Genomic DNA, 19,470 nt, shown 5'->3' with positions numbered 1-19,470 from the left:
ACTGGAGGTGGAAGACAAATTGTAAATGGCATATTTACATTGATTTGGGACACAGGATTTGGCATTGTTATCATTACATACATTTGATTAAATTATCAAATGACACACAGTGAAATAAATAAATGTGCTGAAGAATTAACTTTTGTCTCGAGAGTGTGTTTGGCAGTTTTTTTTCAATTTTGTCTGAAAATATATGATGTGGCTCTCTCAATTTATTTTTAAAACATTTTTTGCTTTTATGGCTCTTTGGGTCAAAAAGGTTCCTGACCCCTGCCCTAGTTGTTAAGGGATCTAAGCAACCAACCATTTCCAAGCTAACAAGTTAAGTGATCCAGTAATTCTTTTTATTGTTGCGTGCATTTTTTTTCCTATTACAGGATTTTATGTCGGTTGATGCTTTCATTGAAAACAAGCAGTGCATAAACTCCATTTATAAGTTAAGGTAAGACAAGAAAACGTTTTTTCTATGCTACAGTTATATATTGCTTTCTTGATTTATCTATCAAATGATGACCAAAACTCACGAAACGCAAACCTCACCACAAGTCATTGAGCCAATCATATCGAAACAGGGCGAGTCTTGCGTTCCTGAATTCATATAGCCTTCTTTGTCATTTTTTCAAGTTTAACATTTGATGCCCCATGCTACAGTTTATATATTCCTTTTTTGCTCTGTCTATCAAATAGAAGAAAAAAATGTTGGTTCATTTATTTGTAAACCTGACTGTGCCTCATGAGACACGAAACCCACCAAAAGTCACTGAGTACAAATGATGTGAAAATATACTAATATGGAATGATGGAGATGCTGATTATGGTACTGGATATTATAATCAGATATTGTGCAATATATTTACTACAGTCACTTTCAACTGTGTTTTATCTTATTTTTATCTGATTGCCTTCACTCATCTTGTATTTTTATCCTTTTAATATTCTTAATATTCTTTTATGTATACATGTATAGTTTCTTTGTTCTATTACACTGCGAACTGTGTGTACAGCAAAGTTAGAATTTTATTGTTCAGGGAATCGTGGTTCTTTACTGTGCATATGACAATAAACATTTTCTATTTGAATTTAAATTTTTTTTTATGATAATGAAAGATAATACATGTCTGTCAAGTATAATGAGTGTTTTTCATCATATTTAAAAATTTTGTAGACCTTTCAATTATTCCTATTTTTTCATAAAACATTTCATGTTAAACAATGTGTGGGTGGCACAGAATGGCACAGAATGTTATGTTACTATTTTAATTGAAATTATTACTAAAGATTAAATTAAAATATGTTTACGCATACTACATAAAATATATTTACACAGTTCTAATCAAAAAGCACATTACAAATATTAGTAAGGATTTATTTTAGGTTTATTGATTGATATCTTTTAATTTTATGTAATCTACTATGAATTAACAATGCCCAACTGAGTCCAAAGAGCCATTGTGCTTTATTTTCAATTGCAACTATCTGCTTTTATTTTACTTTGATGCGGCCTGTTCCGGGCGGAACAAACGCCTAAACAGATGAAAAGAGAAGAGTCTATTCGAGCGTCTGAGAAATGGTGTAAAGTTCTGATTGCAGCCTTAAGTTTTCAAATCACGCACCCCACCTTTCATGTTTTGTACTTGAAAAATCAAGAAATTTCTTTGAATGTTACCTTGCCACATGATTAACAACAGGAGCAAAGTTGGTGGGTCCATACAGTTGCACCGTCTTAAGGCTTTCATGGTATGCATCCAAAATCCCCTCCATGCCGTTGCAGTAGGGGTTCTCGATGTTGCCATTCTGACAAAAAAGAAGAATTTTAATTCCTATAAAAGTGTAAAGGTTGAGGGCGTAAAAGGAAACTTTCATGTCACGACCCCAAATTGCATCAAATGCAGTGGAAACGAAAGCTTTTAAGAGTTAAAAGTAGCAGCAGCTTCTTGCAAGAGCAAGAGTGATTGAAGGGTGCCGTCAGACCCATAGAACCGGGCACGCGGCAGAGGCAGGGATCAGTCCATATCCATCCATTATCCGCACCGCTTATCTTCAGTAGGGTTGCGGGGGCGCTGGAGCCTATCCCAGCTATCTTCGGGCAGTGGGCAGGGAACACCCTGAACTGGTTGCCAGTCGAAGGTCACACAGAGACAAAAAACTAATTCGCCCATTCTCACCTAGGGACAATTTGAACTGGCCAATTAACCTCACATGCATGTTTTTGGAATGTTCGAAGAAACCGGAGTGCCTGAAGGAAACCCACGCAAGCAAGGGGAGAACGTGCAAACTGCACACGGGAAGGCTGGTGGCTGGCTTTGATCCCATTAACTCAAAACTGTGCCGCGGACGCGCTAACCACTCGGCCGCTGTGCGGCCCTCGGCCCATATCACTTCTACTAAATCCTAGTCCTCACAAATAAAAAAGGGCTTTTCATTTCCATGAATGATACATCACTAACTCAAGTGAAGGCCAAAATGTCAATTTCGCAGCACGCCACTGGCTTTTAGCAGTCGTTTTTGGCTGCATGACACGATACAGCAGCATTTAATGCTCAAATAATACACACTGTCTCTTTAAATAAGAAAAATAATAAGTCAAATGAGGGCAGTACAGCGGCGCAGTGGTTAGCGCGTGTGCAGCACAGTTCTGCGGTCGGACCTGCTGTGCGGAGTTTTCATGTTCTCCCCATGCTTGCATGGGTCTCCTCCGGGCACTCCGGTTTCCTCCCACTTTTCCAAAACATGCATGTCAGGTTAATTGGGTGGTCCAAATTGTCCCTAGGTGTGAATGAGCGAGTGGCTTATCTGTCTCTATGTGCCCTGCTTTGGCTGGCAACCAGTTCAGGGTGTCCCCTGCCCTTTGCCCCAAGATGGCTGGGATAGGCTCCAGCACCCCCGCGACCCTACTGAGGATAAGCGGTGCAGATAATGGATGGATTGATGGATGGATAAGTCGACTGAGACAAATGTTTGAATTTGGACGATAATGCTCCTTTTAAATATTATTTTCTTATTTTGATTATTTAATTATTGAAAACGATTATTGTTTCATTTGTTTTACAACATTTTTTAAGTTCGACTTATTGTGGTGCAATAGTTCCCATTCTTAACATGTTTTGAATTGTTCTGAACGTCTCATCTCATCTCATTAGCCGTACCGCTTATCCTCAGTAGGGTCGCGGGGGGCTGGAGCCCATCCCAGCAATCATCGGGCAGTGGGCAGGGGACACCCTGAACTGGTTGCCAGCCAATCGCAGGGCACACAGGGACAGACAACTCATTCGCTCATTCACACCTAGGGACAATTTGGACCGGCCAATTCACCTGAAATGCATGTCTTTGGAATGTGGGAGGAAACCGGAGTGCCCGGAGGAAACCCACGCAAGCACGGGGAGAACATACAAACTCCGCACAGAAAGTCTGGAGCTGGATTTGAACCCACGACAGGTTCCCATGACATGAACTGTGCCGCACAAGCGCTAACCACTGCGCCGCCGTGCTGCCTGTTCTGAACGTAAGGATTACAAATGGGAATTTATTGAAATGTATTGATGCCTATGACAACTCAAGAGCGGAGTATCATACTAGTATCTGTGTATAGTCTGAGAAAAATTGATATAGACACAGTGAGTAATAATAGGAGGCATTGCTTTTTTACAATCCACGAGTAAAAGAGGCAAAGCAAAAGGTCCCAATGATACGCCGCCATGAATCTTAATTTTGTCAATTTGAATGAAAACACGAAGCAATGGCGACGTAGACAACCTCTCATTAATGTCGACAATAAGAAGCCGACGGAAAGTCGAGCGAAAATTGATTTTCCGAACCAGTCAGCTTGGCAAAAAAACTCATTTACACTAGAAAGGATCCATGATGCATTCATTTGAAATTATGCATAGCAGATGTGGAAATCACACCCACTCTTGTTTGTTTGTGTCTGCTAATGAGGATATGAAAATGCTAAAAACATTCACTTGAGAAAAGAAAAGTTTTTTTTTTGTCTGAGCATTTCAGCCGGTATTAAGTAAAGGAGAGGCTCACTGCGGTTTCATTTTGTTTATTTTAGCGAATTACCAAATGTGTTTTGTCCTATAGGTATTACGTTCAATTTTGGGGTTTCAGTGTACAGTACTTGAAGCTGGAAGGCCACTTGTCATGCGGATAAGGGTTGTTTTCCGTTTTGTTTTTATTTTTTTTATGAATTAGCATTATCACTATTTTTTTGGTAGATTTTCCTCATTACGTTGTTACATTTCTTTCAATCTGACATTTAATAAAATGGTGGAATATCTTGATTATTCAAGGGATTACTCTTATTTTTTACTATATTATAAATGGGGCAATATTTTTTCGTTTTTTTTTTACAGTGTGAAAAAAATATATGTGCCAAAATAACAACATTTGAGAAATCAACGAAAATAAATGATGACCACATTATTTAATATTTTGGTGACGATAAAATAAAGTACTATTGACTGTCCCTTTTTTAAGAACCACTTTTTTCTGTAGTTTGACATATTTCTCTAGCTAAATAATAAAAGTAATAAAATGAACTTTTTTTATACAAATGTCTTTAAATATACACATGAATATTTAAATTGGCATATAATTTTTTATCTAACTTAAAGTAGATTATCATTATTTCCCTAAAACAATGTTTATAATACATGCAATAAGTAACATAACAAATATTATAATATTTACAATGACTAAATCACAGCTGGGTGGCACAAGAAAATTAGAATAGAAAGGGTGTATATAAAACTTCTTATCACTCTTATCGCTCAATTTCCTAACTAGGCTTTTTGCAGACGGTAAGGTAATAGTTTAGTAGACACTCAAAATAAGGAGAGAAAACATCAATGGATTTTGAACTTGTAAGGAGAACAAGAGACCCAAACCTACTATAAGAAATTCCAACCTCTTCTAAAAGCCCTCCCCTGAACCCTCTAATCTATATTAAATCACCTAGGGGTGTAAAAATCAAATAACAGCAACACTATTGGCCGATAGTAACAATTATGCGATAGTAATAATAACGAACAACAGTGAGGTATAATAGTCAAAACGAAGAACTGTCATTCTATGCAATTTCCTTTGTAAGTGTCCAATATTAAAAACTGAATAAACTTATAGAAGTGTATTGAGCTAGTGTGAGAGAGCAAAAATGCACTAGAAAAAGTCTAGTAAGAAAAATGGTTTGCCCAAGTAAAACTGTGTTTTTGGTGTATAAAAAAAAGCAGTACATAAAATTAGTAATATTTGCTGTGCAATATTAGATGCCATATTACGTAATTGTGCTCATTTGAATTATCTTTTGGATATTTTACCAGAGAAAGTTTGAAATGATCTCCCATAACCTTTTTGAACATTGTGGATTGCAGTAAAGACATGGATTCTTTCATCGCTGTTGAACTGCTGACTAAGAGAACATTGGGCGTAACCGATTCCGGAATGTCGAAAAACAAATTGCTGTCCCACTTTTAACATCCCAGATGACTCACCAATGGAAACTCATGGGAGACCCTTCCATCAGGGGGTAGCTTAGCACCAAATCCCAAAGCGGGGAACATCTTATCACTGTCATAGTCCTGAATAATCTCTCCCACCGCCTTCAGCGCCATAGCGTAGGCGTTCATCTGGTACGGGTTCATGTAGTGTAGCGAAGTCGACTGAGACGGATTGCCTGTCAAGTCCAGAAAACAGTCAATGTAGACGGCTCTCCAAAGTAAAAAGCGCTATTTGACTGAAGAACTGAACGCTTGTGATTAATGAAAACATTTGAACTTACTACCATTGAGTAAAGGGACAGCTGGTGCACGAGACGGAATTGACAAAATACCTGATGGTCTGGAAGTCCATGGGTGATATTACAAAACTCACGACACAGTTTAAGTAGAGATGTAGTTGTCTGTGTTTTGTGAAAGTTAATTTTATGGAGTGCCAGTTTCATTTTACATTCTATACTGTATTAACAAAGCTGCCATGTTTTGGAAACATTCCAAAATAAGGGAAAATATATTGCATATGTACTTAATATATACATCTTTTGTATCTAAGATGAAGTATTATATATTTTCAATAATGTTCAGCTGTTTCATTAAAACAAATGGGACAAGTCCAGACTTTTCTCATGAATAGCTGAATTTGTATAGAAACCTACAAAGTAGTAATTGTAAGTTGTATTCATTTTAATTCTTTGGAATAAAATATAATTGTTTTTATTGTCATTAATAACAACATAGTGAACATAATTTGCAACAAGATTAGACATGGCATTCCTGGTTAACAAAGATAAACATGTTATATAGACTTATAAGAGAAAACTGCAATGTAAGAATATCAGGATGAATAGGCAACATTTTGACAAGGTTGGCTGTAGAGGAATGGGCGCCACCAGGCTATATTTCCCCATACACACCACAGGAAATGGTGCCTCGACCACCCTGGTGGTTAAGGGAAGCACCCACCTACCAGTGCTTGGAGGCTGGCCTAAGTTGTAACTCTATTTCTTTTTCCGTAATAACAGTGGAATGAAAAGTAGTGCATGTCTCGAGGGTGGACCGGACCAGAACGGAGGCGGGAGGCAGGAAGGGAGAACTAAATTGCGGTGACGATCAAAACTTTTATTTAACAAAATAAAAGTCGTCCAAAACTCCGGGACAAAACAGAACAAAAACATTCTTACACTCAGAATGGGCAAGTACAGGTTTCCTCCGACTCAAACTAAACAGGACAGGGCATAACAGAACGGAAAATGTGTAATGAGCCAACATCCGCAAAACCCACAACCCAGCCTTTAGAAGCACTCACGCAATTAGCTGATCTGCTTCAGCTGGTGCCCAGGGGGCGTGGCCAGCCGGTTGCCACGGCGACCATGCTGGCCATGACAGTGCAATAACATTTATCAGCAATAAAATTCCAGAATAACTTGATAAATAACATATGAGTACCCATTTTTCTATACAACTGGCAAGATATATAATCTTTCCCATTGTTGGAGGTGTTGACCGTAGGGAAGAAAATGGTTCTGAGCCTGCTAGTTATTGTTCAAGGGACATTTAACGCCTACCAGAGTGCAACAGGTCAAACAGGTCTGGGTGAAAGGAGTCCTTTATAATGTTGTTGGCTCTGTTGCGGTATCGCAAGCCGGCAATCTCCTCCGGACTGGGCAGAGAGCATACAATGATTTTTAAAATAATTTCTAAGGTTTATGCATACTCCCAATGGTTGGTTGATAGGTTGGTTGGATCCAATAACCACTAGGGTCGTAGGTGCACCTTGTCCTGTGATGTGTCTTAGGCAAGTACAGCCTGGTGGCCCTCATCCCTCTCAGACACATATTCCCAATACAAAATATAAACAAAATATATACCTAGGGATCATATGGAAGAGTTGTTTGGATTTGAAAGGTGATTCCTGGCCTTGTGAGTGACAAACTGTATTTGTTTTAGTTACAAAAAGGAAGTTCAATGTTATTCAACTTGTTTGAGGTAGCAGTATTAGGCGGTTGTTAATTTAGCAAGCCCAGTTGCAAGGGGGAGAGAGAGGACGTGGCGGTTGGGATGACCATGAACCAGAGACTCAAGAGACTTTTACAGATTTTAAAATATTTCCGAGGGCATCATCATTTGACCACTCAGACTTTTTAGTTTTGTTGGCGTCTGGCTTTCCAATTAATGTTGGAGCAATGTTGTAAAATTGCTACCTGGCAACTTTTGTCTCTGACAGAATTACAAATTATTTAGACTTTGGGAGGTTTTATGGCTGTCACACTGATCAGCCAGTAGAATTTACAATTTGGTACAAGTACAGGTGGTGCAACACAGTTTTTCAATAAATATGTAAATTGACACAGAAAACTCTCAAGGATTATATAAGGAAACAATTCCAGAGTTGCTCCTGAAGCTATCTATGGAAAGTTGCACAAAATTGTCCATAAAGCCCAAATGTAAGAGAAAATTTCTTACCATTGGATGCTGTAAAATCGATGGCCACTGTGAAGTGAATCTGAGTCCTGAAACACACAAAAACAAACAATTGTAGCTTCCTTTACACACAAAGAATTCTCACTCCATTGGTAGACAATTCTCCTCATTTTGAGGATGATTTAATTTTTTTTAACCTGTTTTTTTCTGGTGAAATAGGAAAACATTCTTAGAATGAGCACAGATTATAGAGCATTTTCCTTATTTTATTTTAAAGGAACACTCTGTAATATTTGACCGCTAGATGTCACTGAATTCTTTAGTGCCACCAAAAATAAGGGCAACAAAGCACAAGAAAATACATAAGTTATGGAGACTCAAAGAGACCAAAATATATGCCATTTTCTCGACTTATAAATATTGAAAGATTGCATGTTTGTATGATAGTCCATGTATGTCTGCCTATCATTCAAATCCATATTGTTTTTTCTAATAATTGTTTTTTTTTACCACTAGGAGGTGCTAAATAACACACAATATCCCTTTAAGAATTGCTTTTTACAAAGATTAAAAAGTTAATCTACTGAATGAGCAAAATGACCCACTGTCATACATAATCAGAACAGGTGTGTTCAAAGTCCGACCTTGGGGCCTGTTACGACCCGTAATCACATTTTTAATGGCCCAGTATGACAACAGAATAGCATTTTTTTGTACCAAACCACCTTGCCCTTGGCTTTTTGTGAAAATTTTATCTCACCCCATTTTTCACATGGGGATTGTGAATAAAGAATGAAAGTTGAATGCAAGGGCCAGGACAAGTGGAAATTTGAGTATTTTTTCAACAACTGTGTCTGCCTTATTTTCCAAGAGACTGTGGCTGTTTTCAAAGAATATAATTCAAGAAGCACTACCAGACAAAAGATGCTGACTACAAAAAGCTAACTGGAAAAGGTTGTTGTGAAAAGGTGAAGTGACTGGAAGCTGTTTTAGCGGCACAGCAACGCTTTTTCACCCTGTGAGTCAAAATAATATTTACCAAAGGTGAGCTATGAGCAGGGTTGGGTAGGGTTACTTTAACTGGATTACTTTCAATTACTTTGGATTACTCCAATACCAAATATGCTAATAAAAGACAAAGGAAATTAAATATGAATAAGATTATGACTCACAACACGTGGTTAGCTTTCTCTCCTGGCTTTGATCTCTTACTCCCCAAGCCTGCACAAAATTTAGTAATTTTATTCATATTTAGTTTCTTTTGTCTTCTATTAGCATATTTGGAATTGGAGTAATCCAAAAGTAATTGAAAGTAATCCAGTTAAAGTAACCCTACCCAACCCTGGCAATGAGGATGCAGCGTTGATCGCCAAGTAGCTTTCATGGAGGTTGAATTTTTTTGATGACTTTTCAAAGAACGCCAGGCTAGATAGTCAGCCCTCACACATTTTCATCTTACCAAATCTGGCCTGCTTTCCGAAAAGTTTGGACAAAACTGTATTAGACTATTTGCCTACAATAAGAGAAATAATGGAATAGAATTCTAGTATCATACAATATATTTTTTATAATGTATTTTTCTTAGAATTTTACGACTTAAATGAGAAGAATAATATTTAAAAAACACGACATACAATGTTTTTTTGCAGTGTACAGCCATACATTAAACTTCGAGAAACACCAGTCAGCAAAAAAAATAGTAAAAAAGACGACTTTGCTATTGCAGATAACCCTCTTAGGACCTAATGTAGTTCTTCTTCTTCTTGCCTCTTCCCATCTGGCCCCAAGTGCACATAACCCCTCTCGGGAGCTGTCAAAGAAACAGCTCTTCTCCCTATCGCATTCTTAAATGAGGTTCCCTCCAAACCTTTATACATGAACTTGTCCAATACCCCATCTGTGACATTTCTAGGCCATTTCTAGAGACCGTGACCTTACTTGAACACCTGCCACAAGAGACTGGTGTGTGTGTGTGTTTTGAAACCATGGCCAATTAGACTTAAGGCGGGTAGCTTCACTGATTATCCAACTTCAACACTTTGGGGAATAAGTCGGGATTGAGGAGTCTGAAATAAAGGAAACCCGTTGGAAAACCCTTCAGATGTTTTTTTAGCTGGAGACCAAAAAAATGCAATTATTGTAAAGTGCATTCGAATGCTGCATTAAATACTGAATTTACGAGTGACAAATAAGTTTGGTCAGTTTTAAAAATGTAAATGGGGCCTTAATGCACATCTTGGAATTCCTCAAAATTTGAATTACTTAGAGAGAAATATTAACGAGTGCCGTCAAGTCTTTGAAATATTAAATCTTGAATAGTCATTTTTTTGTCTTTGCTTAATGTAATATTGAATTAGGTCACTTTCTATATTCCATGATTTTATAATTTCATTGTTTTTGTCATTTATAACCTTAATATTCTTATGCAGACGCTCGCCTACTTACAACGATTTGACTTACGCAAAACGGTAGATATAAAAAAATTTTTAAGGATGTAGAAAAATATGCGGACATTGCTGTAAGTTAGATTTTGTATTGTTTGCACCTTTTCCCGAGTAAAGGACAGTACTGTAGTGCTTCTTTCCGCTGCTACCAGCGTGTGGCGCTCTGAGAGGCCACCCAGCATCAACGCCGAAGAAGAAAGCCGCTTCCTCTTCCTAGTTCGTATGTAAACAAACTGCACTGTATCTCTAGCATGCTAAGAACTTTGACATTTTTGTTGTTTAATATCTCATGCATCCATTCAATATGGTCGGTGTAAAGTGTAAAGAAGAGGTGAGCCGTTTCTTTTGAAACGTAAGTGGAATAAGAAAGCTTGGTGCAGTTGAGAAAACGGTTGGATCACTTTTTTTCCGGTACCTTTCTACCATAGAGGAGGAAGTCTTAAACCTCATCTTCCAAAAGTAAGTTAAACTTAACTTTATCTATCTTTATAGAGAAAATTATTTTATGAAATGTTTATTTTTGAGTACAAAACAATACAGGTTACTTATATAAACCTCAAACATACTTATGTAAACCTTAAATATACATTCCATACAAAATATAGCACTGAAGCAACTTACGGACAATTTCAACTTAGGATCGTCCAGAATCTCGTTTGTAAGTAGGGCAGCGTCTGTATATAAAGTCTGGTACAATTGGACAGAACGAAATAATAGTGAACAATGAATTTAAACATTGATTTTTAGGCTACTTGCAGTAAGAGACAATTAGGCACGATAAGGTAAAATTATTCTGTCAATTATCAATGACATATTTTTAAACCCAGAGCAGCAGAGCGTCGACACTCAGCATAGTAATTACCGTCAATGCAAGCGGACTCCAGGGATCAAACTGATCCTCTTTTACTTATTCATTGCAGGCACTGATGATGTGATGATTAGATTCAGTTGACTGTTTGAAAAGATAACGGAAATACAAAAATAGATACCGTTATGTCCTGATAATGCATCATTCTGGACTTTTATGGTTTTTGTTTATTTCAAAAAATAAACCCCATTTGAAAAATATTTATTTTAAGAAACTGTTGATTAAACAGAAGACTACAAAATCAACACGAATCAAGAATGAATCATTTTAAATCAGTTTTGCCAGAAACGTAATAGTCTTGGCTCATGCAGAAGACTAGCATATGGATTACTTACTTTAATGCTATACTTAACTTCCGGTAGTTACAACTGACTGTTTGATAATCACCATCAGCTCTGGGTAAACCAAATTAAACCCCTAAATTCCAGTGATGTGCAGTTAGGGGAGACAGGGGAGGCAGTGCCTCATCTGTCATCATGGAAATATAAATGAAATGTTAAAATTAATGTAAACACTAAAATATGAATTATAGTAGAAAACATTAAACATATTAAATGGTTACATTAATTCAGTGTTAACATTTTTCTTATATAACTTCACAATTTGGGGATTTTCTTTTTATGGAATCACTGAATTTTTACTGGCATCACGGTGGTGCAGTGGTTAGCGCGTGTGCGACACAGTTCTGAGGTCATGAGATCATACGCCCTGTGTGGAGTTTGCGTGTTCTCCCCGTGCTTGCGTGGGTTTCCTCCCACATTCCAAAAACATGCATGTCAGGTTTATCGGCCGGTCCAAATTGTCCCTAGGTGTGAATGAGCGAGCGAATTGTCTGTCCTTGTGTGCCCTGCGACTGGCTGGCAACCAGTTCAGGGTGTCCCCTGCCCACTGCCCGAAGACAGCTGGGATGGGCTCCAGCACCCCCGCGACCCTACTGAGGATAAGCGGTGCAGATAATGGATGGATGGATGGATGAATTTTTACTTTATAATATGAATGTTAACATAATTAATATAATTGATATGAAACGTATTAGTGTGCAGAGTGTCTGTAAATGGAGAGTGAGAGACACAGTTATTTTGTAAGACCAAGGATTCTGATATGGGGCACACTTTAGCCCAAAACAAGTAGAATTACTGATTGTATTAGCAAGCTGACAGCTAGTCAAGCCATCCAGTATTTTTTTCTCATTTCGCATGATTTTTTTTTTTTCTAACGGAGGATTACAGAAGACAATAAAACATTTTTTCCAATTGAACAGTTTTTATATTGCTTTTCTAGCCAATGGCATCATGAATACGCTATAGGTTCATTTATTTGTAAATTTGACTGTGCCTCCTCACCAGACAACCGTTGTAACTGCTAAATTCCTACCCTCATTTTAGCAAATTTTCAAAATGACAAGTCAACCAACTCGATGAATTGCCCGGCCCTAGCGGACATTAAAACACAAATTTAGATAGGGCATAATGGAAGCGCAAGCACTGGTTAAAGAGAAGCATATCATTGCTAGTGCTACTACTTGCTTTTAAAAAACGAATGTAGGAGCATGTACTCTTGGGGATCAGCGTGCTCACATGTACATGCACACTCACAAGAGCTAGCAAACATATGCCATCTGTCTTGGCTGTAGCTAGCGGCTTTGCTAATTTTCCCTCTGAGGTGCGTTGAGGATTAGTTGAGGAGTGAGCCCGCAAATGATTCCACGATGGGAAAATCAATGTGGAAGGATGTTGACTGATGCTGTAGGATTTTCTGGCTTTTGGCTCCTATTGCAAACAACTAATGGCCAGGCTGGGATTACTATTTCTATCCCCTGCCTCCTGAGCTCGTCATCTATAAAAGTCTTGCAGAATCCTCCTTGATTGATGCTGTGCACTGCAGACAAATAAACGCAACGTTGTCATTTCCTGCCACCTGATCATAAGTCCATGTATCAAATTGCTTTTCCCTGAAAGCTAACACGTTTTTATGGTTACTCTCAGTGAGCCAAAGTCGTAGAGGAGAACATTTGCGCACTTTCATGGCAATAACAAAGTCAAGTCACATTTATTTGTATAGCCCTGACTCACAGGACTGCACAGGTTTCAATTACACCATCCCCTGATCTTTAACCAACATGCAGGCAAAGAAAAACTCAAAAACCCCAACATGAGGAAAATATTAAACCGTCAAATAATATCAAAACATTTTGGCGTCGTTTTTAGGTAGTTTCAATGAGCATAGTCCAAATTTAATTTTTTATGGACCAGCACCACTCTTTGTTGCTTGCTTACGGCAGCAGAGAGCTGCCATACATTAGATACAAGACCATCTTTCTGCTATAGTGTGACAGAATGAACAGCAGGCACTATTAATGACCTTCCTGAGCTGTCCGTGCCTCTGAACCCACTAACAAGACACATGCCACTAAATAACATTCTTCCGATTTGACAGCCCCTTTGAACCAGCTGACTTCCGGTTTTCTGCTAAGACAAACAAATTCTTCTGAGAATCTCTTTAAAGAGAACACCCTCCAGGCTTGAAAACGCGCTCCAGGTGGCCCATGGAAAAACAGCAACAGCTACATGCTTTCTTATTTCTCAGGAGGACAGATTTTGTTGAGAGAAAATTGCTGCATGAACTGAGGCGATGAAGGATAACGTGGAGCTATAATGCCCGTCTAATACACGTTCGTAAATATCGAGAATGTATCCAAGGGGAAGGTACCAAAATATGCTTAACCAGAGTTTGGGAACCTTTTTGACCCAAAAAGCCATTACAGCAAACATTTTTGTATTTTTTTTTGAGAGAGCCACACCATATATTTAAAGAAAATAAATCAACTGAACCGACAAACCAGCTCTCCAGAGGAAACCTAATTATTCAGCACATTTCATTTCACTGTAGGATGTTTGATGATTTGATGAAATCTGTATAATAATAATAATCCCAGAGACTGTGCCCCATATCAATATAAATATACCACTTGTAATGCATCTCCCCCTGCAGTTACTTGTTGAGGCTCATTTCTGTCCTAAGTAATGGTTTCAAAACAAGGTGCGAGCAAAGATCTTTTGTAACAAATTAGCAAAACACTGCAAACGAGGATACCAACGTATTTACTTTCAGTGCAGAAGCAATGCGCAGGCGGTTTGTATAGCTCTGCCCATGCTTGGGGCTCACCAAATCAAATTTCTCTAGGTGCTCTGCTTGAGCTTATGGGTATTAAGCGCTTTTTTGTTGCTTCCATCGTAAAGTGTCTCAGCAGTGAACATAGATTATTTAATAAGCTTCGATATAAATGATTAGTCAGCAATTTGCAGCCAAAACAGGGTCGCTTGGTGTGACACCTTGAATGTAAACTGTACTCAAAATAGTGTCCCATATATATATATATATACTGGACCAAAGTTTATATCAGGAATAATTTTCTCTGCCTCTTATGTGCAACAATCGGCCCGCATGTAATTATACATCAAACAATTGTATAAATTCCATTTTATGTCAGAGCCATATTTACCGTATTTTCCGCACTATAAGGCGTACCTAAAAGCCTTTATTTTTTTTCAAAAGCTGACCATGCGCCTTATTTATGGATCAACATTAAGTTTTCCAACTAACTTGCAGCCGCCAACTAGATTTTCCCCGCTAACGCCAAGTAGTACGCGGTGTATGCTGGGATTTATTTACCGGCGTTTCATTGGCTAACCAATGTGTCAATCATCATTTGAATCGATCACTATTGGCTAAAGTTACTCGGAGGTCAAGGGGCGGATCCTTTTTATCATTTACAGGCTGGCATTGGCTTGAACGGCAAAACAAAGCCTGCAATTGGCCGAAAAAGGTGTGTCAATCATCAGTTGAATCGATCACTATTGGCTAAAGTTATTCGGAGGTCAAGGGGCGGATCCTTTTTATCATTTACAGGCTGGCATTGGCTTAAACGGCAAAACAAAGCCTGCAATTGGCCGAAAAAGATGAATGTGTATAGCACGAGGCTGACGGCATAAAGTAAGCATTTTTTTCTATTCTGTATTTGTAAATATTTTATTCTCCTGGATTTACTAAACTCACGGATATAAGAGGACATTGGCTGCACATTATTATGAACACAACGACTTCGGTGAGCTACTCCGGGTTTTATATTGTCCCTGTATCTTGTTTCAGACTGAACTCGATGTTTCTGTGATAAGCGGTGCAGATAATGGATGGAATGGAGTGTCTATTTTTAAAATAAACTCAATTCCAAGTGTTTATTGTCATATGCACGGTAAAGTTGCGAGCGAAAAAGAAAATAGAAAGTAAGGAATGGTTGGCATTTCTTGAATCCCAAGACTTTAACCTTCCGAATGATGGAACGATGCATTTGAGTGACATCGTACGGACACCGCATCCGCACGTGTTCTCGACACGTATTTGCGTCTTTGCAAGCTTTGGGAATGTTAAGGGGGTAATAAGTTTGACTGAACTATCTGACTGTTTTGTCGACGTTCCCATTGTAGCGCCTTATAATCCGGTGCGTCTTATGTATGTCAAAAATAGGACCAAAAACTATTTTTTCGGGGTGCGCTCTATAACCCGGTGCGCCTTATAGTGCGGAAAATACGGTACTCATGAAAAGAGCCATAAATGGCCCGCAAGCAAAAGGTTCCTGGCCGCTACTCTTAACTGTGAGCATGAACGCAATATGGCCCGCTTTTGGCACTGGCTCCATGTTTGCCAGTCCCACTGGGGCGAACCCTTTTGTTTTTAATGAGCGTTGAAGAGACTTTTAGATGTCGGGTTAAGGTTTAATTTCACGGCGGAGGTATTGTGGGAAGCCTTTGGAGACGGCAGCAGTTATTAGTGGTTGCACACATTCCTTAATTGGTTTGTGTTCTGCAGAAAATAAAAGCGGCAATTACGCAAAGTGCTGAGGGTTGACTAAAGCGAGACCTTGACTTCATCTGGCCACTGAAAAACTGTTGTTTACTTTTTGTGGAGACGTTACGTCATCTTTTCAATCATATGGAAGCGCTTTGAGTGTCTCTTCTTCTGTTCTGTTTTACTATTTGGCTTTATCATGGGAACAATTACAAAATAGTTTGAAGCCAACTAAACATGAAAAAAAAACAAAAGACATCACAAAAGTCAACCAAAACGGACAAAAAATGATAAATATAAAACAATGAGGAATAAGGTTGTGACATTTAGACGTTGCTTTTCAATTGTGGTTCATCGTATGTTCCGTGGGTATATTAGAAAAACAATGTGAATACAATACTTAGCAGTTTTGGTGCCGATAACAGCCTCTTTTAAAGGTAACCGAGCTGCCTAACCGCATGCTAGTGGGCTTTTGACCACCTGACCTGAAATCAAATGATTAGTAAGTTGACATTAATAAATGTAATATTAAGGAATAAATGTTGAGCTTTAAAGGTACTTGTTTAAGAAAATAGTAGTCATTTTTTTTGCAGGTAGAAAGGAATAACAACTCTATATTTGGGTATCTGTCTGAGATATTGTTGTACCAAACATCCAGATACATAATTGTATGAAAAGGTTTAGCGTACTAAAAGAGACTGAACATAATATGGCTATATTGACATGCTCAACCAAAGTGCACCAACAAACTTTAATGAAACATGTCTTTAAACATGTCAGTAGACCATTTTGACATCGGTGATAAGTTGTCACTTGGCTAGTGACCAGTGCGTGCGCAATTGCGCACTGCTCGCACATTCTCAGCGCACAAGAAAATCTAGCCAGTGCACAAAAATGAGGGCTCAAAATTACTAATTAAGAAGCGACTTAAGTCAAAGTTACAGTGCATGAAGGTAAAAATACACGGATTCCCCTGACGTTGTGTCCTAAATGCGGTATTTTGAAGTCGAGTCGAAGTAGAATGAAGTTGAGTAAAGTTAGTAAAGAACCGGCTTCTTCGGCTCGGCTCACTAAAAGGAACCGGCTCTTTCGGGTCCTAAACGGCTCTTCAGGTTGTTTTTGCTTCTCTAATCCCAACATGACCAACTATTATGTAAAATTATGCACAACATGACTTAAAGGAAGGCGGGAATAGATCAAAAAAGAAAAAAATACCAAAATGAAAAAGTAGTGAAAAGCTGAGAAAAAAAGAAACAAAAGGAAGAGAAAAAAAGAAACAAAAGGAAGAGAAAAAAAGAAGGAAAAATTTAGAAAAAAAGCCAGAAAAAATATAAGAAGGAAATGTAGGAAAAAAGTAAATAGAGAACAAAAAAAGTAACAAAAAAGTAGAAAAAAACACGGAAAAAGAAGAAAAAGTTTGTGTTGCATTCAAATAATTTCCAATTACATAAGTGAATCTTGTTGCCAACTTTGTATTTCCACTAAAAAATGTGATTAAGTACAGTTCTGTATCTTAAACCGACTAAATAAGCCCCCAAAAATGTTAATATCATGCGAGAAAATATATCAGGAGATCAAAAGAAATGGATATCTTGTGAAAGAATTGAACAAACGACGTTTGTAGGCCGTACAACCTTTGCAATAGTACATGAGTCAATTCATTCAAAAGAGAAAAATAATTTTGCATTGCCTGAAACTCAGCAAAATGTAACTTGATGTCAAGTTTTGCTCAGATGCTCAGACCCGTGGAAAATTAGAGGGAACATTGCTAGTGACATGTTATATTCCGAACTAAACGTAAACCGGAGTAAGCAAAAAGTCAAAAGCGATGGCAGTGAGACTATCACTAGGTAGGACAAGTTTGTGGAAGTATTTGTATTTATTGACGTATTTATGTACATACAAGCTGCTTGAGGTATAAGAAGTTTGAGCAAGGAGATGTCTTTTGAACAAAAATCTTGCCTGACATGAAATAGAAAATCCAAGTTACGACAATTTCCTGACGCTACTACTAGAGGCTGCTTGAGACTGCCCACCGCCTCTTCAGCTTGTCCCAATTAACACATTGGTTTTCCACCACACGGACCTGAAACCAAGCTCTTGCCTTGGGTTTTTTGCCCAAACCAAACGCCGCTGACTGTCAAACCCTGCCTGCAAAGAAAAGGTTAACTTGGATGCTTTTGGGAGGTCAGGAATTGATAGTTTAAGAAACAAAATAAAAATTTTATCATTCAAGATATGAGCTACTCTAGAAGTAAGCCCGGTCTGGGAACAAATTAATTTTGTATGTAGAGTTATTAAAGTACTGTATGCAGTTTTTAATAACATTCAGCTTCACCACACTTCCAAAGCCATACCCATATTTCAAGTGGATTTTTCTAATATTCCTTCATTCTTACTTTTGTCGTATCCAAGTTTTTTTCTATAGCCACTGGGTTGTTCTTTTAACAACAAGAAAACTGCCCATCCACCCATCCATCCATCAACTCTAACAGCAATGTATTTCAAAAAATGAAAAGCTTTTGTCCTCACATTGCCGAAAAACTCTTCCAAAACTTTCAAGTACCTGCGCTCTTGAGGTAAGGAAAATTAGCCAGTTTTACCGATTATCAAGAAATCTATTAAATTGACCCTCAAATTCCTGCATACAGATGCCTGAAATGTATCATTATGTTGACCATGTTTTGAAGAAGCTGTTTTTGTCAGAATCCCAATCTTCGACTTCATAGGTCTCAAAGTTTGCTTCCAGCAGGAGCATTTTTTTAAATGTTTTTAGGTGTCCATCTTTCAACTTCGAATCGAATCATCAGCATTGTTATTAGCTTTCTGTCATGCGTCCCGCTGAGTTGATGTTGCAGGGCTGCAGCCCTCAGGGTTCCATGCTTTTGTAATCTATTTTGATAAACTTGTAGGGTGCGTAAAATGTAATTTATCAGCCTAAAGTTGTTAGGTTTTGGAGTTGAGTTGGGCATAGTAGCCCAGGGTCTTTTTTCACACATCAATGTATTGAAGTTTTAAGTACTGTATCGTGCTACTATTCAGAGATGTGTTACTATCTAAAGACAACTTTGAAAGTGTGTAACCTGTGTTTCAGAGACAATTGAGTCGTGACCATTATGATAGAACGAAGTGGAGCAGAGGGATGCTGCAGTGGGAATTAAAAGATTTCTTTAATTTGTGTGTGCACACAAAACAGGACAGATCTGGGACATAGCGACCTGGCAGCAGACAACTAAAAAACAGGTCAGCAAGAAACACATCTATGTCCAACAGGTTGGCCTTGATTAGTGTTTGATCATCCTCGATCAATGCAATTAACACCCAAGTTGAGCTGGGCAGACCTTTAAGAGGACATATTGTGTTACAGAAGAGTGTGGTACTAATTCGGGTTGAGAGA

General features: G+C 38.2%; 1 protein-coding gene across 2 annotated transcripts in view; it reads right to left on the bottom strand.

The window, feature by feature from the left end:
- cpne5a (copine Va) overlaps positions 1–19,470 on the bottom strand; it is a 121,328-nt gene that overhangs the window by 20,923 nt on the left and 80,935 nt on the right. For both annotated transcript variants that reach the window (XM_088331104.1, XM_088331105.1), the window contains 3 exons: positions 7,959–8,005; positions 5,493–5,674; positions 1,667–1,794 (listed from right to left, as the gene is read on the bottom strand). In XM_088331104.1, the coding sequence (XP_088187230.1) occupies positions 1,667–1,794; positions 5,493–5,674; positions 7,959–8,005 (357 nt within the window). The remainder of the gene's footprint in view (positions 1–1,666; positions 1,795–5,492; positions 5,675–7,958; positions 8,006–19,470) is intronic.

Source organism: Urocampus carinirostris, chromosome 3 (genome assembly GCF_059441175.1).
Source record: "Urocampus carinirostris isolate Australia breed hairy pipefish chromosome 3, RoL_Ucar_1.0, whole genome shotgun sequence".
NCBI lineage: Eukaryota > Metazoa > Chordata > Actinopteri > Syngnathiformes > Syngnathidae > Urocampus > Urocampus carinirostris.
The sequence above is the reverse complement of the archived record's forward strand: the minus strand, read 5'-3'. Positions and strand labels throughout refer to the sequence as shown.